The sequence below is a fragment of the Miscanthus floridulus genome, chromosome 13, assembly GCF_019320115.1.
Source record: "Miscanthus floridulus cultivar M001 chromosome 13, ASM1932011v1, whole genome shotgun sequence".
Classification (NCBI taxonomy): domain Eukaryota; kingdom Viridiplantae; phylum Streptophyta; class Magnoliopsida; order Poales; family Poaceae; genus Miscanthus; species Miscanthus floridulus.
In genome coordinates, this window is record NC_089592.1 from 63570761 (window position 1) to 63598758 (window position 27998).

Consider the following 27998-nt stretch of genomic DNA (forward strand, 5'->3'; position numbering starts at 1 on the left):
GTGAAGTGCTCTCAGAAAAGCTTCATTAAAATTAAATAAATCACAGCACCTGGAAGGACCGGATCAATGGTGGAAAGAGTGACTCAAAATAATGATGCTTTTATGAGATCATCTACATGGTTTTAGTCAGTAAACATTTGCTGCTGTCAGATTCTTTTGAGTTGTGAAGATTCCACTGTCCAGTTATTTTGAATACAATGTCTGCACAACATTCATTACCTTGTCAATATTGCATTCTCAAGAATGCATTATCAATATCACATTCTCGAACAAGCAATTACATTGTCAGTGCTGGAAACTAAAACCGAGGTATATTGCATTCACTCACTAATCGCTATCTCTAGAACGACAAGACCCCGAAGAAAAGCTCCTTGAGCCAGCACCAAGCACCAAACAGCACCCTGTACATCTGATCGACAACAATCTGGCAATTGTTCTCATATGTCAAAATGGTATAAAGAGACGCGTGTTTTTACATGGTAGCTGGATACCTTAGCAATTCAAGCAATCTCTGAACAATTAGCTCAGCAAGTCACAATCACATCAAAATCTGAGCAATTAGAAGGGTGCCATCACGCCCTCCACCCACCATGTCCTCATCCTGCCCTCAGCTGGAACTTCATAATGCAGCTCAGAGCACACAATGATCCATGAAGGCTACAGAGCGACAGTAGCTTGGATTGATTGTGGGTCTGTCACAAGAGCAACACACCCCTGGATGCAGATATACTTGGATTGGAGCTTGTCAGCAAACAGCCTGCTGCACCGGTGGGCAGAGATGCTGGCGGTGATCGGCACCGGCGAGAGCCATTGTCGTCACCGGCGTGCGGCAGCGGCCACGAGCGAGTACTCTCGGTCGAATAGGAATAGAGAAGCCAGCAGATAAGGCAAGGACCAAAGGGTAGAATGGTCCTTTCAATTGCCAGAAATGTGAAAGGGAAATAATGATTAAAAGAGGTCTTAATGGCAGGGTAAACAAGGTGCCAACAAAGTTAGTGACAATTTTGTGAAGCCAAGGACAGCAATGGCAGATGTGTGAAGCCACACGAACCAAGCGATGGTGCTCTGAATGTAAGCTGCTCAGACCAGAGTTGTACAGTTCTTCTAATAACTTTGTATAAACACAGGGCGCCCCTTACAAACAAAAAGAATAGCGAAGAGGCCAAAATGAATCCGACCAATTTCTTGAACAGCTTAACTAACAGACTAGACATCCATGATATCCAGTTCATTTCTTACAGTTCCTTACTAAAACTGCACAGCTAAGAAACTAAACTTTTCTGATTGAACATGATAACTTACTTTTTTTCATAAACCGTCCAAACTGAAAACAAAACACTTGACTCATCATCTCCTTGAAAAGTCAATAGTACCACAGTCATGTTAATGGATAGATCACTGCATCTTCATGGTGATAGCAATCTTCCCTTTGCAAGATCTGAAAAGATACAATGCAGAAAACTTTCAGCCATGTACAGTTACACATATTTGAGACATGTACATCAGTACATGGATTTGGAACAATCAGATTGGCCATTGAGACATAAATAAAGTAAGTAAAAGAACAATAGATCATCAAGTTCCATAAACAGCTAGCCAATTTCATGAATGACATCTAGAGCCAGACCAAGACTAGGCTATCATGGAGTATATGAGATTGCAACCTTTCAAATTCACATATTCATTTCTGAGAACAGGTACCACAAAAAGTTATAAGTTCATACAACTTAAATTACATATATCACAACGAAAAACATATAATCAGATGCAAAGTTGTGTTGTACACACTAGGGTTAAATACCGGTGAAAGTAATGTGGTGCATATGAGAATGCAGCCTTCTAATTTCATTCATAAATACATTGCTGCTGACTCCTAGGCACAGACACCATTATTCATATTTTTATGCTGGTAAGTAAAATCTTACTTGTTGTCTGTTTGACTAAAATTTTGCAGATCACAAACAACACAAACATCTATATATAATATATAAGGTGTACAGGTTAAAGATGAGCACAAGGCCAGTACATAGAGTGTAGAAGCTCACATAGAGTGCCATGGCATATTTGGACCCTGTCTTGCCTACCTTCTTCACCTGCTCATATTTTTTATTTATATTAAGAGGGAGATTATATAAAATTCTTGTCATATATACCTATTAATATCTTCTAGATAATATAATCATACAAAATACAACTAGATAATAAAATTATCGCAATGAAAAAGACCGAGCCGGGCCCCCCTAAGTATAATTCCTGACGGCCGGCCCCCCCTGAGTATAAATCCTGGTTCCGCCACTGTATATGTGCCCTCTTGGAAGCCAATCACATCGAGTGAGGTCAGCGGGTTAAGAATGGGGAACATCTTCCTCAGCTTTATGACCCTGCCTTGCACCCATTCCGCAATGTCGCGAGGACCAGCCTGCCATGACCAAAGGTGGAGGTTGCCATCCTTCACTCCAGCGAGTCCCAAACCATCGTCCTCCGCGGTCACAACAATGCTCTCCGTTGGCTCAAACATATCAGGCGCATTGATCACACCTAGGCTCTGTCCAACGAAGTCATACTTGAGAATCATTTTGCCCGGCTGAGCGCTAAAGTATAGCGCGTCTCCGGCAAGGAGGCTGGGCCTTTCCTCGATGTAGACATCAAGTTGAATGGAGGATGACGTAATCCATACGCCAGTCTCCGATGAGTAGACGCTCGCCCACATGTGAGTATCTTCTTCGTAGGCGCCGATGGCGACGACGAGGAATGGCCCCCCGTGGCAGTCAAGATGGTCGCAGCCGTCCGCGGCGCAGAGAACAGCTGCGGAGCGACATAAGTAATACCCGGAGACGGGCATTGGTAGGTACTGCTGGTCGCCGGTGATGGGATCCCAGACGATGAGGCGCGCGAACGCATGCCGCTCCAAAGTTTGGAGCAGCGCGCGCCCGTGGCGGCACTCGACGATCCACCAATCGAAGCGGTCGAACGCCAGTGCAGAGAAGGGGAAGGTGGTAGTGGTGGCTTCGGCGGCGGCAGCGACGAATCGAGCGCAGGGGCCTTCGTCGTAGGTGTTGTGGAGGAAGCCAAGCAGGGGCGGCGCGCCGTGGAACGCGCGGTAGCGGCGGAGGAAGGCGGGGCTAGAGAGGAGCTCGCGCCAGGCCTTGCAGACGAGGGAGGCGCGCACGAGGCACGCTGGGTCTTCCGGTGGGAGGCGGAGGAGGATCTCGGCGGTGGCGTCATCGATTAGATCCGGCGGCGGCGCCATGGCGTGCACGCGGCCCGCCGAGGCTTGGATTTGGTTTTGGTACGGATTGGGGAACGCCGGAAGCCCGGAACGGTGCGACAAAGGAGACGCTAGAGACTAGAGAGCGAGGAAGGCCCACGTGCCATCAGTTGGCCCATCATCAGTTTGGTCACGGAATCCAGTGGCTCGAAAATTGATTTGCTAGGCCTGGTTTACATTGTAAGTTTTTTCACTCTCTTTTCATCACATCAAATTTTTAGACACATATATGGAGTATTAAATGTAGTGTCGGGTACTTTAGAACGGGGTACCCTAAGCAAACATCAAATGGGTCGCTCAAGTCCCATCTAAAAAATAAAGCTAGAAGGTAAGCTGTGGGCCCCTCACCCACCACGACCGAGCCCACTGGGTCCTCCTCCTTGCCTCGAGCCTCGAGCAGCAGGTCTCGGCATCCTGACGCAAACTCTGCCTCGCGCGAGGCTCTCCAGAGAAGGCCTCGGCAGAGAACGTCGTCTCCGCCTCGCCCGAGGCTCTCCACGGAAGGCCTCGACAGGGGGTGTGTTCTCCGTATCGCGCGAGGCGTCTCGCGCAAGGCCTCGGCAAGGAGCCCGATCTCCGTCTCGCGCGAGGCCTCATTCTCCGTATCGCTCGAGGCTGGGTCGTCCGCAGCCCGTCACCCCCCGCCTCGGCCGACCCTTCAGACAGCGCGTCATGTCTCATTAATGCTTCAACCACTCCCGCAATCTCAGTCGGACGATGGCTCAACGCCATAGAATGGCCGACGGGACCCGAGGTCGCATCAACGTCATACCGGCCGGGACAGGGCACGGTGGGGATTATCGGCCACTGTGTCCTAACGCTGTGTCCACGATCAACGCCATACCGGCCGGGACAGGGCACGGCGGGGATTACCGGCCACTGTGTCCTAACGCTGTGTCCACGATCAGCGCCATATCGGCTAGGACAGGGTACGGCGGGGATTACCGGCCACTGTGTCCTAACGCTGTACCCACGATCAACGCCATACCGGCCGGGACAGGGCACGACGGGGATTACCGGCCACTGTGTCCTAACGCTGTGTCCACGATCAGCGCCATACCGGCTGGGACAGGGTACGGCGGGGATTACCGGCCACTGTGTCCTAACGCTGTACCCACAATCAGGCACTGTACACCAAGGTCTCGGCTATCTTGGGGTTTTCGTGCCTGCCGAGACCCCTCCACCGTAAGTGCAGCCTCGACACCGACCAAGTCTCGGCCTCGCGCACAGTCCGTCCACAGTGGCTTGCGCGTTCACCGCCGCACCCACTTCGAGGCAGTCCTGGGGCTCCCACGATGCACAGGATCTGATGGGACGACCACGCCGCCTCAGTGCTCCAAATGATGGACCACTCCGATGACCACGCCGCCACAGGAATAGGCTACAGGGCCCGGATACGCCGCCTCTGTTCACACGACGCCTTATAGTTAGCTCATGTACCGTCCTTGTCCTCCCTTCAGGCTATAAAAGAAGAGGACTTGGGCCGTTTTAGGGGGACGAAGGAGGACACCTTGTAACACACACACGCGCGCACATCTCTGCCGCCTGAGAGCAACGCCTCAAGTGGCCCGCACGACACCTTGCCGAGACCTGGGATCAGCTCCCTCTCTCCCTTAGCTTGTAACCCCCTACTACGAGCACTTCGGTGCAAGGAATACAAGATCGACCTCTCAGACTGGACGTAGGGCCTTGATTGCCTAAACCAGTATAAACCTTGTGTCTCTTTGCATCACCATCCGGAATTGGGAGCACGCAGAACAAATTCACTGGTTGGTTGGGGACCCCCCGGTCCGAAACACCGACAGTTGGCGTGCCAGGTAGGGGGCGTCTGCGTGTCAGTTTCATCATCCCAGCAGGTTCCGGATGGCAGACCCCGTACGACCATTGCGTCTCGGCACCGTGGTTTGGTTCGAGAGCCTAGAGTTCATGTCTCTAGGGCATGAGTACGACATGGTACTCCTCACTCCTCGAGCCCCACCGTCCGACGATGAAGTTACGCCCCGGCAGCCCAGGCGCAGGCGGCGCCCGGGCGGTCGCTCTCGCCACGCTTGCCAGGCACGACACGAACAAGGCCACCCCAACGCTATGTGAATCCGGGGCGGCACACCACCCCCCGCCGATATCCCACGACCAGCTATTGGCACAGGGTCCCTGGCTGGGGACCTGTCTATCCTGAGCTTGGACAAAGGAAAATCGCCGGTGGCACGCGGCGATGCCCAGTCGTCAAGCTCCGCTTCACCACTCCCTGAAGAACCGACCCTGGCGGGGCAGAATCTGGCGACGGCACCATCCCTATACCCCTTGGGTTGAGAAATGCCGTCGCCTCTTACGCCTACACTTACACTGTCGCTCACGAGCATCCCTCGGAACGCCGCCAGCGCTTCGCTCTCGACTTGAGCACCCACGCCGACTCCTCGGATGGGGACGAGGCATGGCCCGGAGTGGATTTCTCCGGACTCCACGACCCTGGGGCTTTGCGCCAATTCTTGGTCGCAAGCAACTACTGCTTTGGCTACTCCGACTCTGACGATGAAGGCACCTACGATCCCACTCGCGAGTGTTTTCACGTTGGGCTCGGGATGCCGAGGGCGGGCGAAGAGGATGAGGGGGCAGGTAGCCGTTCCTCGCTTCGCCCAGGTACGGGCGCCGCCACACCTCCACGCGCCGTCCTGCCGGCCGCACGAAATGAGAACATCGCTCTTGCGCGACCTCAGCGCCCAGACCTAGAACAGCTCCGTGAGCTCCAGGCCAAGGTCGAACAAGACCAACTCCTTCTACAGCAGCTTCGAGACTCTCTCGAACAGGAATAGCGAGGTCACGGCAAAGGCGGGAAAGCCCGACGGAGGGCCCGCGATGTGCATCACCGCATCCATGACGATGAAGGGAGTGAGCAACCCCCAGTCTTCAATCGCGCTAGCCAGAACGTCGCGGCTGCGGCAATGCTGGTCCGCACAATGCCCGAGCCTTCTACCATGGAGGGGCGGCGGATCCGCGGCGAGCTCCAGGATCTCCTAGAGACCGCTGCGGTTCCATAGGCCGAGAGTTCCGCCTCCCGACGACACGGGGGCGCCTCGAACCTGCCCACGGCACCGCCTCGGCAGGACAGGGAAGCCCCAGCTCGTCCTGAGCCCGACCGAGCACCGATAGCCCACAGGGCCCCCGTGCTTCTGGACCGCCTCGGCAATCGATGCGAGGTATAGGGAGACCATGAGGTGGTCAGCAGGCAACGACGCCATGACAACGAGGGGCCCGCTCGGGGCTACCACCCACACCGAGGCGGTCGCTACGACAGTGGGGAGGACCGTAGTCCTTTCCCTGAACCGCCGGCCCTTGGGTCTTCAACAGGGCCATCCGCGCTGCACTTTTCCCCACCCGGTTTTGGCAACCAGCCAATCTCGCAAAGTACAGCGACGAGACCAACCCTGAACTCTGGCTTGCCGATTACCGCCTGGCCTGCCAGCTAGGTGGCGCGGACGATGACCTGCTCATCATCCGCAACCTCCCCTTGCTCTTGTCAGACTCAGCGTGAGCCTGGCTCGAGCACCTTCCTCCCTCGTAAATCCACGATTGGCGCGACTTGGTTAGGGTCTTCGTCGGGAACTTCCAAGGCACATACGTGCGCCCTGGGAACTCCTAGGATCTTAAGAGCTGTCGCCAAAAGCCGGACGAGTCTCTCTGAGACTTCATCCGGCGCTTCTCCAAACAGTGCACCGAGTTGCCCAGCGTCGGCGACTCAGAGATCGTCCAGGCTTTCCTCTCCGACACCACTTGTCGGGACTTGGTTCAAGAGTTAGGTCGGAACGTGCCGCGCTCTGCTGCCGCGCTCCTCGACATCGCCACCAGCTTCGCCTCGGGTGAAGAGGCTGTTGGAGCCATCTTCCCCAACACCGACACTAGGGGTAAGCGGAGGGACGAGGCCCCCAAGGCTTCAGCCTCCCACCTCCCCAAGAGAAAGAAAAAGGGGCGCCTGGGGAAGCAGGAGGTCCTAGAGGCTGATCTGGTCGTGGCCGCAGAACGCAAGAACCCCCGAGGCTTCAAAGGCCCTAGGCCCTTCGACGACATGCTCAAGAAACCCTGCCCTTACCACCAGGGCCCGGTCAAGCACGCTCTCGAGGATTGCACCATGCTGCGGCGTTACTACGCCAGGCTCGGGCTCCCCGACGACGACGCCAAGCAGAAGGGCGCCGGCGACCGGGATGAGGACAAGGACGACGGGTTCCCCAAGGTACGCAACGCCTTCATGATCTTCGGTGGGCCCTCGGCATGCCTCACGGCGCGGCAGCGCAAGAGGGAACGCCGAGAGGTCTTCTCGGTCAAGGTGGCCACCCCCCAGTACCTCGACTGGTCCCAAGAAGCGATCACCTTCGATCGAGATGACCACCCTGACCATGTTCCGAATCCCGGGCAGTACCCACTAGTTATCGACCCGATCATCGACAACACCCGACTCTCCAAGGTGTTGATGGACGGAGGCAGCGGCCTCAACATCCTCTACGCCAACACCTTGGAGCTCTTGGAGATCGACTGGTCGAGGCTCCGAGGCGACGTCGCACCCTTCCACGGCATCGTGCCAGGGAAGCGCACGCGACCCCTCGGGCGCATCGACCTTCCTGTCTGCTTCGACACCCCCTCCAACTACCGCAAGAAAGTCCTCACCTTCAAGGTAGTCGGGTTCGGGGGAGCCTACCACGCCATTCTAGGGCGGCCGTGCTACGCCAAGTTCATGGCAGTGCCCAACTATACCTACCTCAAGCTCAAGATGCCAGGCCCTGGTGGTGTCATCACGATTGAGTCCACGTACGAACATGCATACGACTACGACGTTGAATGCATCGAGTACGCCGAGGCTCTTGCGGAGGCCGAGACCCTCATCGCCCACCTCGACCAACTCAGTGGCGAGGTGCCTGGCTCCAAGCATCGCGTGGGGGCGTTCGAGCCCGCAAAAACCATCAAACTCATCTCGGTCGACCCCGCCTGCCCCGACGACCGAGCGCTGAGGATCAGCGCCACCCTCGACATCAAATAGGAAGCCATGCTCGTCGACTTTCACCGTGCGAACGCTGACATATTCGCATGGAGTCCCTCGAACATGCCGGGCATACCAAGGGAGGTCGCCGAGCACGCCCTGGACATCCGGGCCAAATCTAGACCCACGAGGCAACGCCTGCGCCGCTTCGACGAGGAAAAGCGTAGGGCCATCGGTGAGGAGATACAGAAACTCTTGACGGACGGGTTCATCAAGGAAGTGTCCCACCCAGAGTGGTTGGCTAACCCCGTGTTAGTCAAGAAGAAAAAAGGGAAATGGAGGATGTGTGTAGACTACACCGGTTTGAACAAAGCCTGTCCAAAGGTCCCCTTCCCATTACCTCGAATCGATCAAATCGTTGATTCCACTGCAGGGTGCGAGACCCTGTCTTTCCTCGATGCATATTCAGGTTACCATCAAATCAAGATGAAAGAGTCTGACCAGCTCGCGACTTCGTTCATCACACCATTCGGCATGTACTGCTACGTGACGATGCCCTTCGGCCTCAGAAACGCAGGTGCCACATACCAGCGGTGCATGACCCAGGTCTTTGGCGACAACATTGGGCGGACCGTCGAGGCCTACGTAGACGACATTGTGGTCAAGACCAGAAAGGCCGAGGGTCTCGTCGATGACTTAAGGATAACCTTCAAATGCCTTAGAGAGAAGGGCATCAAGCTCAATCCCGAGAAGTGTGTGTTCGGGGTCCCCCAAGGCATGCTCTTGGGATTCATAGTCTCAGAACGCGGCATTGAAGCCATCCCAGAGAAGGTCTCGGCCATAACCGGCATGGGACCAATCAGAGACCTCAAGGGGGTACAGAGGGTCATGGGATGCCTTGCGGCCCTGAGCCGCTTCATCTCGCGCCTCGGCGAAAAAGGTTTGCCTCTATACCGACTCTTGAGAAAATCCGAGCGTTTTTCTTGGACTCCCGAGGCCGAAGAAGCCCTCGACAGACTCAAAGCACTGCTCACGAATCCTCCCGTCCTGATACCCCCGGCCATGGACGAGGCCCTCTTACTCTATGTCGCCACAACGACCCAAGTGGTCAGCGCTACCATAGTAGTAGAGAGGCAGGAAGAGGGGCATACTCTGCCCACCCAACGACCTATTTATTTCATCAGCGAGGTGCTCTCTGAGACCAAAGCACGCTACCGCCACATCCAGAAGCTGGTCTACGCCGTGGTCCTGGCCCGGCGCAAACTGCGTCACTACTTCGAGTCGCACCCAGTGACTGTGGTATCATCTTTCCCCCTGGGCGAGATAGTTCATAGCCGGGAGGCCTCGGGCAGGATAGCCAAGTGGGCTGTCGAGCTTATGGGGGAAACCTTGACCTTTGTGCCTCGAAAAGCGATCAAGTCTCAGGTCTTGGCCGATTTCGTGGCTGAATGGATAGATACCCAACTACCACCTACTCAAATTCAGACGGAGTGCTAGACCCTATACTTCGACGGATCCCTGATGAAGACCGGGGCAGGCGCGGGTCTGCTCTTCATTTTGCCCCTCGGAGTACACATGCGCTACATGGTGCGGCTCCATTTCGCCGCCTCCAACAACGTGGCCGAATACGAGGCCCTCATCAACGGCTTACAAGTCGCCATCGAACTTGGGGCGCGGCGCCTTGACGTCCGAGGTGACTCGCGGCTCGTCATAGATCAAGTGATGAAGGAGTCAAACTGCCTCGACCCCAAAATGGAGGCCTACTGCAAGTTGGTACGACGCCTAGAAGACAAGTTCGACGATCTCGAACTAAATCACGTCGCGTGAAAGTACAACGAGGCCACCGACGAGCTGGCAAAGATGGCCTCGGCACGGGCCCCGGTCCCCCCGAACGTCTTCACTAGAGACCTCCACAAACCTTCCATTGGCTACACCTCGGCAATAGAGGAGGGCCCACCTGTGGAACCCACGGCAAAGCTCGACGCCCCCTCTGCTGCCGAGACCCCCTCGACCGAGCCCAAGGTCATGGAAGTCAACACCGAGCCTCCGTAGACTGATCAGGACACGGATTGGCGAGTCTCGTTCCTCGATTGGCTTGATCGGGGGAGCTTCCTGATGACAGAACCGAAGCGCGACGGCTTGCGCGCCGAGCCAAGACCTACGCCCTCTATAATGACGAATTGTACAGGCGAAGTCCCTCAGGTGTCCTCCAACGGTGTATCAGTGCCGAGGCGGGCCAAGCCCTGCTTTGGGACTTACACGCAGGCGCCTACGGGCACCATGCGGCGCCTCGGACGCTCGTAGGGAACGCTTTCCGCCAAGGGTTCTACTGGCCGACGGTGGTCGCCGACGCTACCAAGCTAGTACGCTCCTGCGAAGGATGCCAGTACTACGCTTGGCAGACATCTCCCGGCCCTGGCCCTACAAACCATCCCCATCACGTGGCTGTTCGCCGTGTGGGGGCTCGACATGGTCGGGCCTCTGCAAAAGGCCCCCGGGGGCTACACCCATCTACTGGTATCAATCGATAAGTTCTCCAAATGGATCGAGGCTCGTCCGATCAATCGAATCAAATCCGAGCAGGCGGTGCTGTTCTTCACTGACATCATCCACAGGTTTGGGGTCCCCAACACCATCATCACCGACAACGGGACGCAGTTCACCGGCAAAAAGTTCCTGACGTTTTGCGACGACCGCCACATCCGCGTGGCCTGGTCGGCCGTAGGACACCCAAGGACCAACGGCCAAGTAGAGCGTGCCAATGGCATGATCCTACAAGGCCTCAAGCAAAGGATTCACAACCGGTTGAAAAAGTTTGGCAAGAAATGGCTCGCCGAACTCCCATCGGTCATCTGGAGCCTGAGGAACACTCCAAGCCGAGCCACGAGATTCACGCCTTTCTTCCTAGTCTATGGGGCCGAGGCCATCCTCCCCACCGACTTGGAATATGGTTCCCCAAGGCTACAAGCCTATAACGAACAAAGTAACCGCACCACCCGAGAGGACGCCCTTGATCAACTGGAGGAAGCCTGAGACGTCGCGCTACTACACTCGACCAAATACCAGCAGAGCCTGCGACGCTATCAGGCCTGACACGTCCGAGGCCGAGACTTGAAGGTAGGCGACCTGGTGTTGAGGCTAGCACAGAGCAACAAGGGTCGCCATAAGCTGACCCCACCATGGGAAGGACCGTACATCATCGCCCAAGTGCTGAAGCCCGGGACCTACAAGCTGGCCAACGAGAAGGGCGAAGTCTTCACCAACGCTTGGAACATAGAACAGCTACGTCGCTTTTATCCCTAAATTTCCAAGCATTGTATATGTCGTTTCTCGAAATACAATTAAAAAGCGTTCTTTAGTTGGTCTAACTTTTCAAGAAACCCCCCGAGCCCATCGTAGGCCTCGGCAATACAGTAACATGGCAAGGGAGACTCGGTTCTGCCTCGGCAGAACCAAGCCTCCCTCGGGGGCTAGATAGGGGACCCCCCTAGGTGTCCCCTAAGGTCCCACGCACCATTCTTCAGTTGTTTTTCGCAAAAATTCCTACGCCAAGTCCCTAGCAGGCTCTGACGAATCAGTTGTAAAAACCTCTCGGACCAAGGTCTGTTTCCTAAGCAAGAGGCCGATAGAGTCGCGAGACGGCCTACGCCTCCGGGCTACGGCACTCCCTCACTACCTCTCGCTCAAGGGACGGCTTAGGCCCCAAGGGGGTGTTTTGCAAACGAAATCTGATCAGGAGCAACAGAGGGCAGAGGCTCGGAAACATAAGAAAAACAACTAAGAAACACAAGTACTTCAAAAATAAAGGCCTCGACGGCCATAAGCGTTATGATACAAAAAATAACCCCTATTCTATTTTTACATAGCCCCCGGGGCCCAGATCAAGGCTCAGGGTCTTCAGCACCGGCAGATGGTAGGGGAGGAACCACCTCCTCTTCGAAGAGCATCGCCAGCGCCATGCCAGGGCCTTCTGCCGCCTCCATCAGCTTCGCGACCGCCGCGTTGGCCTCCTCGTCATCATCAGGCAGAACATAGCCATCACTAATGGCCGGGAGGTCGACGCCAAGGTAGTGAGAGGAGATGACAGACAATGCCCGCTTGACACCCGTGTGCAGTGCCCCTCGGAGCCGCTCGCGCATCTGGCTGCTCAGTGCAATCAAGCGGCTCCCAAGGGAGCTGCCTAACTGAACCCCCTCGACCTCCAAGGCCTCGCAGGCGGAAAGGGCAGCACGTTTTAGCGCCTCGTGCTCCCCGATCTCGATCTCAAGCACCGTCTGCACCGCGCTGGAAGCCTCGGTGGCCCAAATGATCTCCGCCTCTGACTCTGCACCGCGGAAAATGGAATGAGGTCGAGCGAGAGAAAGAACAACCTAAGTTAGGGACGGAAGCCCATGGAACTCACCCTTGGCCTTCTGCTCCCAGCGTCGGGTCTCGGCCTAACAGGCCTCGGCCTTCTCCTTCAACCGCTAGGCCTCGACCCTAGAGGCCTTGGCCTCCCTGGAAGCTTCACTTCCCAGCTCTACGTCATACAAGGAAGTCAGGGAGCGAACATAAGGAAAAGTAAACAAAACAAGGGGACTGGGACACACCCTCGACCGCCCCCTTCAAAACCACAGCCTCGATTTGCGAGGCCTCAACCGCAGCAAGGGCCTCGTTCAGAGCGCCTTTTGTCAGCCGGTGCGCACTCTCCTCTGCCCCCAGCTGCCCGGCGAGGGCCTTGCCCGAGGCTGTCGCTTCTTCGGCCCGGGACCTGAAGGCATCCCGATCACTGACCGCGCGGGTAAGCTCCTCCTCCAGCTCCTTGACCCGTGCCGCCAAAGGGGCAAGCTACGTCTGGGACGTGGCCGCCTCGACCTTTGCGTCGACACAGTGAAGGCGGAGGTCCTCCACCTCCACGCTTTGCGTCGACAGAAGCTTGTTAGCGTCGGCAAGAAGGCCCTTCTGCCGCTGAAGCTGGTCCCAAATGCCCCTCTCCCGCCAGAGAAAGACCAACTTCCCGAGCGACCGGGTCTCGAGCTCCTAAGGAAATAGAACAGAGGTCGTCGATTGCGACAAAACCGAGAAAAGAATGACGTCACGTGAGAAAGGAAAACGTGAACCCGGGCGACTTTGGGCAGTTCATCAGCCACCACGGACAAGGCCGTCCACAGCGACCGCTCCGCTAGCTGGCGGTATTGCTCGAAGGTGCCCCACCGCCCGCCCTCGGCTGCGTTCTCGAGGGCGAACAGAGGCTCCCCCTCAGGGTCATCCTGGCTCCGCCACAGTACCCACGGGTGGTCCCACCCGCAAGGCTTGGGTCGCGCTCGCACAAGGGCCGAACTTCCCTCGTCCAAGATTGGCGCCGGTTGTTCCACGGCACCGGCGTCGACCACCTCCCGTGCCCGGGAGGTATCGTCAGAAGAGATCGGATAGACCTCCGCCTCCCGGGCGCTCTCTCGTAACAACGGCGGCCCCTGAGCCAAGGGCGCCACCGAGGCCTCCGCCGCCTTCATCTCCGCCTCCTGGACGGACGGCCCCGCCGCCATTACGACGGCCTTGGTGATCTCGGGGGCTCCAGCCTCCGCCATCGTGGCCTCGGAGGACGCAGAAACACCGGCCGCGGCCACTACGGTCTCGACAGCCTTGGGTGCCCTGTCCTCCGCCGCCTCAGCCTCGGAGACCCCGGGAGCCTTGGCAACCAAGGGCACGCCGGCCCCATCCGACTCGTGAGCCTCGCCCCCGCGGGATGGGAGCGATCCCTCTCTCGTCGGTGTAGGGGCCGCCTCGACAGCCCCTCCTTAGGCGGCCGGTTCTTTCAGGTCGACCCTCACCGACGCCACGCCGCGGTGGATGGCGGCTTGTGCCTCCGCCACCCAGTGGGCGGAGGAGCCGGGGCTCGCCTTAAGCGCCTTAAGGGGCGCCAAGGGAAGGTTGTCCGCAGGCCACTTCCGACTAAGGAAATTTAACCTACAGGGCCAGCGCGAAACCAAAAAAGTGAATGGAAGACACTATGACCCTGCCAAGAATACACTCGCCTTGAACGGGGTGGCAACCGCTTTGCCACGGCAAACCTCATCCGCAGCGGCGGAGGCGGCGGCAGAGGCGTCGCCTCCGTATCCATCGGCGCCGGTCGGTCTTCAGCGGACCCCGACGCCCCTTCGGTCCTCTGCAGGGGCGGTGGCGTCGCCTCCACCGCCACCTGCTCCACCACGGTCGCTGAGCCTACCGGGCTGACGGCGCGTTTGCCTAACGCCCGCGCCTCGGGCGTGTCGTCCTCGGCCCCGGAGCGGGCAACCGCCGGCCCCGGGTCCGCTTCTCCTCCCCCTCCTAGGGGTGCCGGGCTGCTTGCCGACACCCCGGGCGCCACCTCCACGACGTCAGGAAGGTGGTCTAGGGGACCTTGCCCTCCCTCGCCCTTGTCGTTCCCGTCCGAGGCCTCCGTCGACAACGATGTCGACGGGGATTCCTCCAACGGGAGACCATCCTTCCGTTGTTGACGGCGGCGCTTATCCAGCTCCTCGCGCGCGAGGATGTGCTTCGTGCGCTTCGCCGCCTTAGCGTCCTTTCACCTCTTCTGCGCATCGGCGTGAGTGCGGTTGATCGCCCGCCGCCCCACGTCCTCAGGAACGGGCAGCGGAGAGGAGCGCACGTCCCTCATCCCCTGAAGGAACGACAGACACGAATAAGGGAACAAGGGATAAGGGGAGACTGAGGAGGCTCAGAGGCTACAGCGGCACACGACTTACCAGCGATAGGAACCCCTGCGATGGCCGCATCGCGATAGGGGTCAAGTTGCCGCCCCTCAGCTTCGCCTCTACCGTCTCCCCCACCCGACGAAAAATTTCCTCGTCGGAAAGGGCGGAGGAGGACATCCGGGTGCCCTTAATGGGCTCACCCGGCTTCATCTCGAATAGTCGTCGCCGCCGAGCCATCAGCGGCAGCACCCTCCGGCGGTGGAAGGCGGCCACGACCACGGCCACGGTGAGGCCATGGCCCCGCAGCCTCGCCAACCCCTCCAGGAGCGGCTCCAGCTTGGGCTGGTTGACCTTCGGGACACCCCACTTCCATTTCTCCGGGCAACTCCCCACAATCCGCCCAGTGTAAGGGGGAAACCCTCCGTCGTTGTTGCGGAGGTAAAACCAACTCGTGTACCACCGGCGGTTGGAGGACGCGAGTTAGGCCGGGATGTAAAGGTGCAGGCGGTCCTGACGCACTTGGAGAGTGCAGCCTCCGGCCCTCGCCGCCTTCCTCTTACCTGACGTGCCCGTTGGCTTGGTAGTATGCCCTGCCCGAAATAGATGGAGCCACAACTCCCAATGGGGAGGGATCCCTAAATACCCCTCGTAGACAGCAACAAAGATAGCCGCCTGAGCGATGGAGTTGGGATTAAAATTGTGGAGCTCCACGCCGTAGTAGTGCGGGAGCGCCCGCATGAACCGGTCCGCCGGGACGCCGAGGCCGCGCTCGTGGAAGGAGACGAAGCTCACGACGTAGCCGTCGCGAGGCCTCGGCTCCGGCTCGTCGTACAGAGCAATCCACTCTGGCCTAGTGGGGTCTGTCACCGGGCGGAGGAGTCCACCGTCGACAAGCGACTGGAGCATGTCCTCGGTGACGTCCGACTGATCCTAGGGGTCCGCCTCGACAACAACGATGTCGCCGGCCATGGGTGCGATGGAGGAATCGAGGGCGACGGTGAGTTTTTTCTCTCTCTCCCACGCTCTCGCTTTTGTCTCGCTTTCTCCCTAGGCTCGCTCCTCTCTCCTCTTCTTCCCGGCACTCGCTGCTCTAGCGATGGCTCGACGGAGGCGGTGCTAATACAGGCAAGGTAAGACGAGGAGGGGCGAGACTCTTCGGGTATTTATGCAGGGAGAAGGCGAAACAAACAGGCGACGAAATCGGGGAGGTTTTCCCCTCGTCCAGCGTAGTTAACCACGAGCCGATTTCATCGGCCCACGCGCCCACGTCTCCCGCATTAAATGCGAGGACAGTTACGTCCCATCCACCACGTCACGCTCGGCCACTACAGCAGCAGGCGTCGTTTTGACTCCCCATGAAACTGCCTCAAAAGGCGCGCCGCCCATGCCGAGCCAATAGGGAAGATATTCCCTGTGGCCTATTCCTTTCGTATGAAGGAACCGGGCTCTGAACCTATTACGATCTAGGGGTTCGAAGGCTGGACCCCAAAGGGTTTCGACAGCCATCCTAGGATAACAGAGTCAGGGACGACCGCGGGTGAGCCTATACGGGGCCGAGGCCCAAGCAATCAAAACGCTTGGGACGCCCAAAGTCGTGTCCAAGACCGGGGGAAAGTCTCCGAATGGGATCCCACCGTAGGGAGGCACCGAGCCACCGAGGCCCAGCGAACGACCTCGGTACCCACTAGAGAAATCCTCTGGTACTCTTGGAGTGTGTCTCTGGACCGCTAGCCGTCCCCTAGCGAATGGGGTACGGGCCTCCACTCGGACTACCCGATAACAGCTCACCGGAAGTGCCACCGCTCGTGCCCATCGAGGGTAGCGAGGCACATTCCACCCCTCCTTCCGAGCGAAAAGGAAGCGTGATTGTCATACAAAAAGACAGGGGAGTTCCTGATGGCCCTCTCACCCTATGCAGAGGCTAGGGGGCTCTTCCTGCAAATACGCCGAGACCCCACAACTCGGGCTCGCGCCCAAAAGGGGCCTCGACAAACAAACCCTCACGCACAAGGGGCGTATAAAAAGTCAAGGGAACTCCCGATGGCCCTCTCGCTCCGCGTAGAGGCTAGGGGCTCTTCCTGCAACCTTGCCAAGACCAGCATGGGCTCGGTAAACAAACCCTCCGTCCGAACGAAAAGGATATGTGAGGGGTGGATGAAAAAGTTAGGGGACCCCCGACCGCCCTCTTAGTCTAGGCGAAGGCTCGGGGGCTCCTCTTGCACCCGAAGACCAAGACAAACGGTCCAAGCCCATGCTAGAGGTTTCATTACAAAACACGATAAAGGGCGTCGAGCCCATTACGGTCCAGGGGTTCGAAGGCTGGGCCTCCAAGAGGTTTCGACAGCCGCCCCAAGGTAACAGAGTCAGGGACGACTTCAGGGCGAGCCTACGAATGGCCCAGGCCCGAGCGAACAGTCGCTCGGGGCGTCCTAAGTCATGTCCAAGACCGGCAGGGAAGTATCTGAATGGGATCCCACCGTAGGGAGGCACCGAGCCACCGAGGCCCAGCGAACGGCCTCGGCACCCACTAGAGAAACCCTCTGGTACTTTTGGAGTGCGTCTCTAGACCGCTAGCCATCCCCTAGCGAACGGGGCTTGGGCCTCCACTCGGACTACCCGATAACAGCTCACCAGAAGTGTCCACGCTCGCGCCCATCGAGGGTAGCCTAGCACATTCCACCCCTCCTTCCAAGCGAAAGGAAGCGTGAGGGTCATACCCAAAGTCAGGGGGGCCCCTGACGAACCACTCGCTCCGTGCGGAGGCTAAAGGGCGTTTACCTGCAGCCTCGCCGAGACCCCCGCAACCCGAACTTGCGCTTATGGGCTCAACAAATGCAATAAAAACTACTCGCTCAAACGCGAAAATGGAGAAAGCCCCTAGAGGAGTAACTTCACTCCTCCAGGGGCTCGGGGGCTACACCCGGCGGGTGCGCTCGCGCGCACCCACCGAAACCTCAAAAGACAAACCCTAATTCCTACGGAGCAGGTATAAACCTAGCCTTGGCAAACCCTCAGGGAGAATGCACGCACTCCCCCCGAGGCTCGGGGGCTACTGTCGGGTACCTTAGAACAGGGTACCCCAAGCAAACATCAAATGGGTCGCTCAAGTCCCATCTAAAAAATAAAGCTAGAAGGTAAGCCGTGGGCCCCTCACCCACCACGACCGAGCCCACTGGGTCCTCCTCCTCGCCTCGAGCCTCGAGCAGGAGGTCTCGGCATCCTGACGCAAACTCCGCCTCGCGCGAGGCTCTCCAGGGAAGGCCTCGACAGGGAACGCCGTCTCCGCCTCGCCCGAGGCTCTCCACGGAAGGCCTCGGCAGGGGGTGCGTTCTCCGTATCGCGCGAGGCGTCTCGCGCAAGGCCTCGGCAAGGAGCCCGATCTTCGTCTCACGCGAGGCCTCATTCTCCGTATCGCTCGAGGCTGGGTCGTCCGCAGCCCGTCACCCTCCGCCTCGGCCGACCCTTCAGACAGCACATCATGTCTCATTAATGCTTCAACCACTCCCGCAATCTCAGCCGGATGATGGCTCAACGCCATAGAATGGCCGACGGGACCCGAGGTCGCATCAACGCCATACCGGCCGGGACAGGGCACGGCGGGGATTACCGGCCACTGTGTCCTAATGCTGTGTCCACGATCAACGCCATACCGGCCGGGACAGGGCACGGCGGGGATTATCGGCCACTGTGTCCTAACGCTGTGTCCACGATCAGCGCCATACCGGCTGGGACAGGGTACGGCGGGGATTACCGGCCACCGTGTCCTAACGCTGTACCCACGATCAGCCGCCCACTCGGGGCCTCGGCACTGTACACCAAGGTCTCGGCTATCTTGGGGTTCATGCCTGCCGAGACCCCTCCACCGTAAGTGTAGCCTTGACACCGACCAAGTCTCGGCCTCGCGCACAGTCCGTCCATAGTGGCTTGTGCGTTCATCGCCGCACCCACTTCGAGGCAGTCCTGGGGCTCCCACGACGCACAGGATCTAATGGGACGACCACGCCGCCCCAGTGCTCTAAAGGACGGACCACTCCGATGACCACGCCGCCACAGGAACAGGCTACAGGGCCCGGATACGCCGCCTCTGTTCACACGACACCGTATAGTTAGCTCATGTACCGTCCTTGTCCTCCCTTCAGGCTATAAAAGGAGAGGACTTGGGCCGTTTTAGGGGGACGAAGGAGGACACCTTGTAACACACACACGCGCACATCCCTGCCACCTGAGAGCAACGCCTCAAGCGGCCCGCACGACACCTTGCCGAGACCTGGGACCAGCTCCCTCTCTCCCTTAGCTTGTAACCCCCTACTACGAGCACTTCGGTGCAAGGAATACAAGATCGACCTCTCAGACTGGACGTAGGGCCTCGATTGCCTGAACCAGTATAAACCTTGTGTCTCTTTGCATCACCATCCGGAATTGGGAGCACGCAGAACAAATTCACTGGTTGGTTGGGGACCCCCCGGTCCGAAACACCGACATGTAGATAAAAAAATAACTAATTACACAGTTTGATTATAAATTACGAGACGAATCTTTTGAGCCTAGTTAGGCCATGATTGAACAATAATTGTCAAATACAAATGAAAGTGCTACAGTGCAAAATACTGATTTCTAACCTCAATCTAAACAAGGCCCTAGAAAAATTTCGACATGAAAGTTTTTTTTTGATAGGCCGACATGAAAGGTTTTGACTCTTTGATATTCGATCTGTCGCGGTATAGGTTTGATATTTTGACTCAGCTTGATGATAAGGTCTTCTACAGTGTGCTAGTGGTGAAAGAAATAAAAATGATAATGCTGGGGTCTGTCCCGTCCGTCCGGACGCCTTCTTGCTGGACCTGCAGACGAGCGGCCCAGGCAACCGCAGCGGTTCGTCCCGTGACTCCCATCCGGACATTTCAACAGCCTGACTCATCCTCTCTGGATTGTTCCGCTGTCCCCACACGTCTCTCCCGTTCCCCTCCGCCCCCAGTCTCTGACCCGCACAACGAACCTGCGATGGCACGCCGCCTCCTCGCCGCCCTCCTCGCGGCGTCGCTCCTACTCCCGCTTGCCCGCTCGGACTCCACCTTGTCACCGCCCCGCCACCACTGTGTATGATGAGCTCCGCTCGACGCTGGCTCCTGGGACATCACAGTCAACCTCCGCTCCGGCTACCGCATCGTGCTACCCACGGGGAGCTACCACCGTCTTCAGCAACCACCTCATGGGCTGCCTTGACGACCGCCGCATCTCGGGCCACGACGACATCCGCGTCAGGGCCTTCTTCTACTAGTGGTCCTTCACGGGCACTGGCGACCTCCTTTCACACTGTGGCATCAAGCTCCGCGCCGACATCGAGCTCCACAACAACGAGCTCCATTCGTCCAAGCAGCAAGGTGACATTGCGCTGAAAGCCATGTTGTAAGCGTATGTTTCAAGTGTTTTAGTTGTTTTTTCGAGGTATGTTGCAAGGGTTTCGTATGGATGTTGTAAAAGTAGATCGAGATGTTACATATGTTGCAATGTTTGTACACTTATGTTGCAAACGTTTGCTTCAAATGTTTTATCTGTTTTTCAGACGTATGCTGCAAGTGTGTTTATCTAGATGTTGTGTATGTGTTGCAATGGTTTCAAGTGTTTTCATGTGTTTTTTGCAAGTGTTTTAGGCGCATGTTTCAAACGTTTCGTCTATCTTCATACGTATGGTGCAAGTGTTGTATCTGGATGTTTCAAAAGTAGATCGGATGTTACATCTCTCTCCTCGTCTTCTGTTGCCTTGCCTCGATGTCTCCCCCTCTTTTCTCGATGCTCGTGATGTTTGGACGGCGTAGGCCCATGTGGGGGGGGGGGCAGCATGGGTGGGGCGCGAGTCGTTCAAGTGGCGTGAAACCAGAGCGAGCGGGGCATGTGACAGGGAGTAGACGCGGGCGCGTGGAGCAACAGGCAGCATGGCCCTGCGTGGGGGCGGGCTACATGGGTTGGGCGCGAGTCGTTCTGAGTGGCACGAAACCCGAGCGAGTGGGGCGTGCGGCACAGAGCAGGCGCGGGAGCAGCGTCCCAATAGGCCTAGGACCGGACATTCGGACGCTATCATTTCCGGAAATAAAAATGATCCATCCTAGGGATTGAGCATCGCTCCTCTCTAAGCTGCAGTGGTAGGCATCACTCTACTAGGTGTAGCAGTACAAGTGAAACAAATAAACAATAAGGCAATGATGGCTTGAGCAAGAGCAAAAGTTAAGGACATGCAGGCAATGATGGCTTGAGCAAGAGCAAGAGCAAAAGTTAAGAATGATGGCTTGAGCAAGAGCGAAAGTTAAGGACATGCATATTTTATCATTTGTTTAGTCAATGGCCATCGGTTCATCGCTCCCAATATTTTTGGTTTGGGCATCGGTAGTTGTAGTGTGTAGAGCGATGTTTAAATTCTCTCTTTCCATTTGGAGCACCACTTCAAGCCAACACTGCGGAGGGCCTAAGTAAGATTAAAATCTCCTCCAACAAGCCAGGGGCAGAACATGTGGCACGTATGTCTCTCAACTCCGGCAGAAACAGGGGCTTCTCATCGTTTGGAGGTGTCCATAAACACCAGTGAACCACCAATTACACCCTTCTTGTTCCATAAACTGTATTGAAACTGAAAATGTATCCACCCGATTCGCAAGAACCTGACAAGCTGTGCTCTTCCAGGCCACTACAACTCCGGCACGGGTACCATTAGCCAGAAGCGCAACGAAAACACAGAAAATAAGAAAAGGAACAGAAAATGAGTAAAAGGGAGGAACTGGCGTGTAATCAAGATGACAATGAAATAATAAATGGCAATTTTGCGAAGCCCATCTTCAAAATGGCAAATATGTGAAGTTAAAAAAAAACTCGACCTGCGAGGGGCAAGCCGCCCCCGGGGCATTATATGTAAGAAGAAGACCTTCTCACACAGGCCGAGAAAACCCCTGAACCCCGGCCCCAGCCCGACACTGGGAGACGTAACCCGTGAAATGGGCCGTCTCCTTTAAACGAGTGCTTTGGCACCAGGGACCAGGCCCCGGCCCAACACTGAGAGACGTAACCCGTGAGATGGGCCGTCTAACCCGTGAGATGGGCCGTCTCCTTTAAACCAGTGCTTTGGCACCCGGGACCAGCGAAGGGATTTTTTTAACCCCCAACCTAAAATTCGCTCTCACTGGAAGTCGAACTCAGGAGCTGGAGGGTGCCGCCGGAGTGACTAGCATATCTCATTTAACCAACTGGACTAGCCACATCTTCATAGTGTTTAATATGCAAATTTCTCAAATACCAGGGCTTTGGAACAATGGACAATGACACCCTCGCAAACAAACCAGCCAAGTCTACTCTCAGTTTGGCATTATTAACTAATCTTGGAACCTCAGCGATGTGAATGAAGCACATCAGCAAAAGAATCATAAATCTAGTGCCTGAAACTAGCAAATTTGGTTAAGCAGTGACGATGGCAGGTGAGTGGAAATCGGGCTGACCAGTGGACGTGAGGCACCGATGCCACATCCTGCTGTTGGGGTTCACACGCTTCGATGCCGTGATGACCTCTGTGATGGGAAGGTAGACGTAGTGCGTGTTGCAGATGCAAGAAGTGATGCCGCTGAAACCAGCAAATGCTCCATGGACCTGTGGGCATCTCATACAAATTCCAAGTAAGAAACTACATAGTGCAGGCGCAATCTACTTGTAGAATTGAAAAGGTATTCACTCGAGGTGTGCTAGGACAAGGAGGAACTTACAGCATTTTGTCCAAGCACGGTACACAAAATTGCATCAGATGCATTGGCACGGCATGCACGAACCATGTAAGTTGGGTCAATGTATTTCACGTCAGCTGGAACACCAATGTCCTTGAAATGGGTCTTAATCTGTAAAGTGCAGACAAACTCATTACATTATTGATGACTTCTGAAAAGAAATATGGTAACAGAAGGAAACTGGGAAATCATTGGTTTAGCAACCGCAAATGGGCAGATAGTAGTAAAGTATGATGTAAACTGTAATCATTATCATTTAGAACTCTACTCGACAGGACTACTAATAAATCATAAAATTCACCCTATTCACCCAACGAAAAAACTTAGCAAATAGAAACCTTCTGTTGCATGTGAACACCAATGTCGCTAAATATCACATTTCCTGATGCATCAGTTGCACCTGACTTTTGCAGTAGATCCTGTAACAGAAGGAAAAAAAGAAAGGGGGAAAAAGAGTCAAATGTGACTATATACATGGAACAGAAGTAGATAGAGGCCAGTCAGATGTGAATTTCAGCTTACTTGTCCTGCAGCTTCTGCAACACAAACCACACAGAATCCCTTACTCTTTAGCAAATGCTCAAGGTGCCGCAAAACACCAAATTCTCCATCTAGAGTGAACGGGACCTTCATTCATAGTGTAAGCTTCTGTTACTGCATCCATGTGCGAGGAAAACATATGGCAGTTTTAAACATAGTAAAAGTTACATTTATATTACCTCAGGTATTAAGCAGACATCGACCTGCCCACTTGAAAGAGAAGCATGCATTGCAATAAATCCACTGCTTCTTCCCATTAATTTGACCAAACCAATACCATGGTAAGCACTGCGTGCCTAAAAAGAGTAGGGCATCATAAATAAAACAAAGATGATCTACATTCGACATCTTTCTGTAAACCTTGTATCTCTAAACAATGTCAACTACAGAACAGCCTGCATAGCAAGTATCATTAGCCTACCTCTATATATGCAGAATTAATGGCTCGTTGGGCTTCTTCCACAGCTGTATCAAAACCAAATGTTTTATCCATCAAAAGTATATCATTATCAATGGTTTTTGGAACTGCTACAACTGAAACCTTCAGCTTTCTCTTACGGCACTGCAATTGTCAGGAATATAAGACCTTCAATATGACAAATCAAGAAGACAAGATGAACTACGAGTAAAACATGTTTTTTCTGCACATACGTGTGTCTGCACCTACTTGGTTTGCAGTGAGCAAGGCTCAAAAGGATTCCCCAAAAACACTCATGGATAATTCATTTACAAACATTTAACTCCTTAACAGGTCACATATAAGCAGGAAAATATAATATTAAATGAAAAATGAAAAGAATAAGAGAGACATAATAACCTCTTCATGGATAGCATTTGCTCCTGCATGGGTACCGTTGCCACCAAGTACGAAAAGCATGTCAATCCTTCTGGCCTACAAATCATATTCATATCATTATAAAAGAGAAATAACTATTATACATTAAAAATCTCAGATTGCTTACCTGTATACTATCAACAATCTCACTAGTTTTAGCTCCACCACGAGAAACACCAAGAAAACTTCCACCATTAAGATTTATATTCTCCACTAGACCACGTGAAAGCTGAGTGATTTGTCAAAATGAATCTTGAGAACACCATGAGCAATAAGTTTCTGCAAATGATGTATAAAGAGAAGCATTCTTACCGGCATTTCTTTGAGGCCCTTTTCAAAAAATCCACGATAACCAAATGGAATTCCAACAATATTCTTAACACCATAGGTCTCTAGGGTGAATACTATCTGCAAGTGCAAACACATTTGTTAAATCATAGGCAAACACCTCTGCTACTAAGAAAGTTGGAGAAGGAGAATATATCTGTTTTCAAAGCATTGAGTAAAGATCATCCACTGAAAAGAAAGCATATACTAACAAAATACAGAACATATCTGCTGATAGCACCATAGCCATTTCAAAATTACTATGCTTGCATTTCTGGTTAAGGATAAGGTGAGAAAAGGAAGGAATAAATTAGGAATCGATCTTATGCAGCCATGAATACTGATCCAACTTGATGTTTGCAATTCATATCAGAGATGTGCATGAATTAAATTAAAAATAATTCATATTTTTATGTATATCTAGCTAAGTGTAGCAATTATATGATAAGCACACATCAATAGCCCTAATGTAAAAATGGCCATAGCTGATTTAACCTTATTCAAGTTGATGTTCGCATGAATGTCAAGAGTTTTGGATTTGAAATGCAGAAATGTCTGGACATGTCTTAAAGATAAGGACCTGTCTGATGACATCATTCAAACCAGGACATAGACCTCCACAGGTAACTATAGCAGCTTTTACTTCCGCTGGCTCATAGTATATCTCCTTGCGTGGTCCTGCTCGATGCACCCTACAGAAAGCTGCCCATCACTGCTCCACCCTTCTAGCATTTTAATGATTTAATAAATTAAATAAACTACTCACAGGTGCTCTCTTGTCGAAAACAAAAAGGTGAAAGCTGATATGAGATAAGAGTAGCACGGAAGCAGGTGTCAAAGAAAACATACCATTGCTCCACCCAGCTACAGTCAGGATCAATGCACTCTGCTCCAGCAGAAGTAGGCGAGGAATACTTTATCACCTAGAGAAGAATGCAATGTCAAGTTCACAGTATATCCTATAAGAACGTAGCTATTTTGTTTCATGAACTGTAGGATCCTGAGATGCTAAATGCAGTGATGATGAGTGTAACAGATGCTTTGAACTGCTTCAGTTGCAAGGGGCTTTTTGGTTTGACGTCTGAGAACTTGCCTGGTCCAGGCAAGGGATCCCAGACGTTCATTTTCGTGTGCCTGTGGCCAAGATTGCTGCCTGCCAGGCAGCATCCAAAGAGCCTGTTATAGCTTCCACTGGGCATACCAATATAAGGCTAACATTCAAATTTGCCCATTGCAGATTGCTGATGTTTAGAGCAACATCTCCTCTTTATTAATAGAGTGGTGAACTATCCTCACACAGTTTTGAGATGGCTATGAGCTGTGAATTGTTAAACAACGATTAGTCATTTTAAAGTTATTCTCCCCGTGATACATCATTATCCTAAGGGAACACTGACCTTCAAAAGTGCCCGATCATCATTGTTAACATAACCATTCCACATATCCACGTTTTCATCACCTGTAAAAGTTCTGCTAGGGTAATAGCAGATAGAGAAAATGTTGTGATGTTCTACATATAAGAAAGCTAGTTAATTCAAGCAATGCCAAATAAAGGGGTAAGCGAGACCTGTTTTTCTTGAGTGAGAATGTAGTTGGCCTTGGTTTCAAATCATATATATCAGCAATACTTGGCAAATTAAACCGTCTTTCCCAGTCTTCCTGAAACTTCTGCTTCCAAGATGGATCATTAAAGTCTAATTCCACTTTCGAGGAAGTAGCTCTAACATGCAGTGGAGCAGGCTTTATTATCTTCTTGCTTTTGCAATATTTGAAATTTGAATGAGAAGAACCATGTAAAAACTGATCCCTTGTTGATTGCAGAAACTGCTGCTGTTGTGTGCTACAAAAACTGCCGCTTGTTTTTAAAGCAGCAGCCATCAATAGATATTTCAATGAGTTCAAAGCGGTGTCCTCTAGTAACCTGCAGAAGAAATTCAGGTAACACTTTGCAGTTAACAGTCTTAAATCAGTGCATGGCAAGAACAGATTTAGAAATTAACTGATAAAACAATTTTGGTCTAACAGGAGAAATTAGAAAGTGATACTGGATCTACATGATTGACAAGTAGCTGTTTCTACATGACCAATCACGGAGGAAAACAAATTTCATGAAACAAGTAAAGCAACATTGGCTGCATTTAGGGTAGAGGGTCGAAATTAAGCTCCGGCCCCTTGTACTTAATATTGACATCTAAGAGGAAAGATTCTATGAGCAATGGAAGAGGTGAGAAAACTACAAATAGCAGCTAGATAGGACGAGGATTCAATATTAAGGCCACTATATTTAATTCCATAGGCAAAATTACCAAGCACTGAATCAACATTCCATCAGTACCAGCTAAACAAGCCTCTAGCAATAAGTGATCTATGAAGCTCTCTCCTCGTCCAAAACGGATGTACTTACTTCTTAGGTAAACCACCGGTACACACGACACAATATAATCAGAAAGCACCACAAAAATACACATTGTTACAGTGCTTTTTTTTTAGAGAGATTTGTTAGAATTGTTACAGTGTTAACATTGCATAAAGAAATCAAACCCATTAACTCCACCAAGTTGACTCGTGTAAAAGTTCAACACCAAGTACCGGGCACCAAAAGACCAATGCAGCACCCAGAACAATATACCAAAGTTCAGAGATGTGGATGTCAATCAGCACACTTACTACAGGGATCAATCAGCACAGTGGCCACAGCGGCTAATCAGCACACTGGCCAATTAACAAGACGCTGAACAAATTAATCCGTAAACCCACAAGACTATAAAAGTAGTAGTACTAACTATGCTATTCGGATTCGGCATAGCTCTAAAATATATGATCCGAAACTAGAAACGAGCCCTTATTGTTCCGACTCCTATACCCAGGATTAAGCTCAAACTAGATGTATCCCGATTTCCCGAATCGTGGCCGGAGCCAACCCATACAAAACCTACAACCCCGCACCGCAGCCCCTTCTACCCAGGAAGCAGTAGCCTACTGCCGCCAGTAGCATCGCCGCCTGCGAATCTAAATGCAGATCAATGACTATTGACTACTACCAAGCGTCCAAGCGTGAGAGTTGGCGGCGCGACCTTACGGCGGTTGAAACCGGAGCGAATCCGGGGGGGGGGGACGCAGCGGCAGGGGAATCAGTGGAGGGCGGAGGAGGCGAGCGCGCACCTACCTTCCAGCTCTTCGGGGTTGGTGCCCGGCGCTGGCCGCGCTGCCTGCCTCGCTGTGGGTACATCTGCACTCGAGTCGAGATGCGATGCCGATGCTGATGCCGTTCCGGCAAAGGCATGGCGGCGGGGTTCGGACGCTGGAGTAAAATGCACCAGCGGTTCCAGGAAATGTCATCTACTCTGCCAATACCAACCACCGTGATGTGTTAATTTCCTATAAAAATTATTAGGTCCGTGGTCGAAGCTTGGACTAAAAAAATGTTAGGCAGCCACTAAACAAGTAGCTCAAAGTTGAGTAACATTCTTTCAGGACGACCACAGCAGCCCACAAATGCTGCGCGACGGTAGACAACCAGCTCAAAGTTGGCATGGGATTTGGAATTTCAAATTGACGATTTCCCAGAGTAAGCCCGTGTTTAGTTGGTGGAAAGTTGAAAATTTGGTACCGTAGCACTTTCGTTTTT

General features: G+C 53.7%; 2 protein-coding genes across 8 annotated transcripts; both read right to left on the reverse strand.

Annotated features, from left to right (window-relative positions):
• Nucleotides 1-304: 304 nt before the first annotated feature.
• On the reverse strand, nucleotides 305-27736 carry LOC136501676 (ATP-dependent 6-phosphofructokinase 5, chloroplastic-like). Of its 7 annotated transcripts, XM_066497191.1 has the most exons (17): nucleotides 27537-27733; nucleotides 25938-26291; nucleotides 25768-25840; nucleotides 25220-25293; nucleotides 24951-25062; nucleotides 24356-24451; nucleotides 24171-24272; nucleotides 24026-24100; nucleotides 23630-23770; nucleotides 23388-23504; nucleotides 23191-23295; nucleotides 23007-23087; nucleotides 22651-22779; nucleotides 22390-22537; nucleotides 2027-2093; nucleotides 492-1438; nucleotides 305-409 (listed from the first exon to the last, which is right to left on the reverse strand). In XM_066497191.1, the coding sequence occupies exons 1-16, from the start codon at nucleotides 27707-27709 to the stop codon at nucleotides 1396-1398; spliced, it is 1890 nt and encodes a 629-aa protein (XP_066353288.1). In that variant the 5' UTR covers nucleotides 27710-27733; the 3' UTR covers nucleotides 305-409; nucleotides 492-1395. The 7 variants fall into 7 exon arrangements, with proteins under 7 accessions (XP_066353288.1, XP_066353289.1, XP_066353290.1 ...); XM_066497192.1 differs by lacking the exon at nucleotides 305-409 and having other exon boundaries at nucleotides 737-1438; nucleotides 2046-2093; XM_066497193.1 differs by lacking the exons at nucleotides 305-409; nucleotides 2027-2093 and having other exon boundaries at nucleotides 799-1438.
• Nucleotides 2101-5666, reverse strand: LOC136501678 (uncharacterized). Its single transcript, XM_066497200.1, has one exon. It carries the CDS (start codon nucleotides 3248-3250, stop codon nucleotides 2195-2197), a length of 1056 nt encoding a protein of 351 aa, XP_066353297.1. The 5' UTR covers nucleotides 3251-5666; the 3' UTR covers nucleotides 2101-2194.
• Nucleotides 27737-27998: the final 262 nt, after the last annotated feature.

What these genes read in the sequence shown, in the direction of transcription:
- LOC136501678 (XM_066497200.1), bottom strand. Translation starts at nt 3,250, where the DNA reads ATGGCGCCGCCGCCGGATCTAATCGATGACGCCACCGCCGAGATCCTC.
- LOC136501676 (XM_066497190.1), bottom strand. Translation starts at nt 27,709, where the DNA reads ATGACATTTCCTGGAACCGCTGGTGCATTTTACTCCAGCGTCCGAACC. An exon ending in CAACCCCGAAGAGCTGGAAG is followed by an intron (nt 26,292 to 27,536) that starts GTAGGTGCGCGC and finishes TTTCTTCTGCAG; the next exon opens with GTTACTAGAGGACACCGCTT. An exon ending in AGATTGTTGATAGTATACAG is followed by an intron (nt 24,101 to 24,170) that starts GTAAGCAATCTG and finishes TATGATTTGTAG; the next exon opens with GCCAGAAGGATTGACATGCT.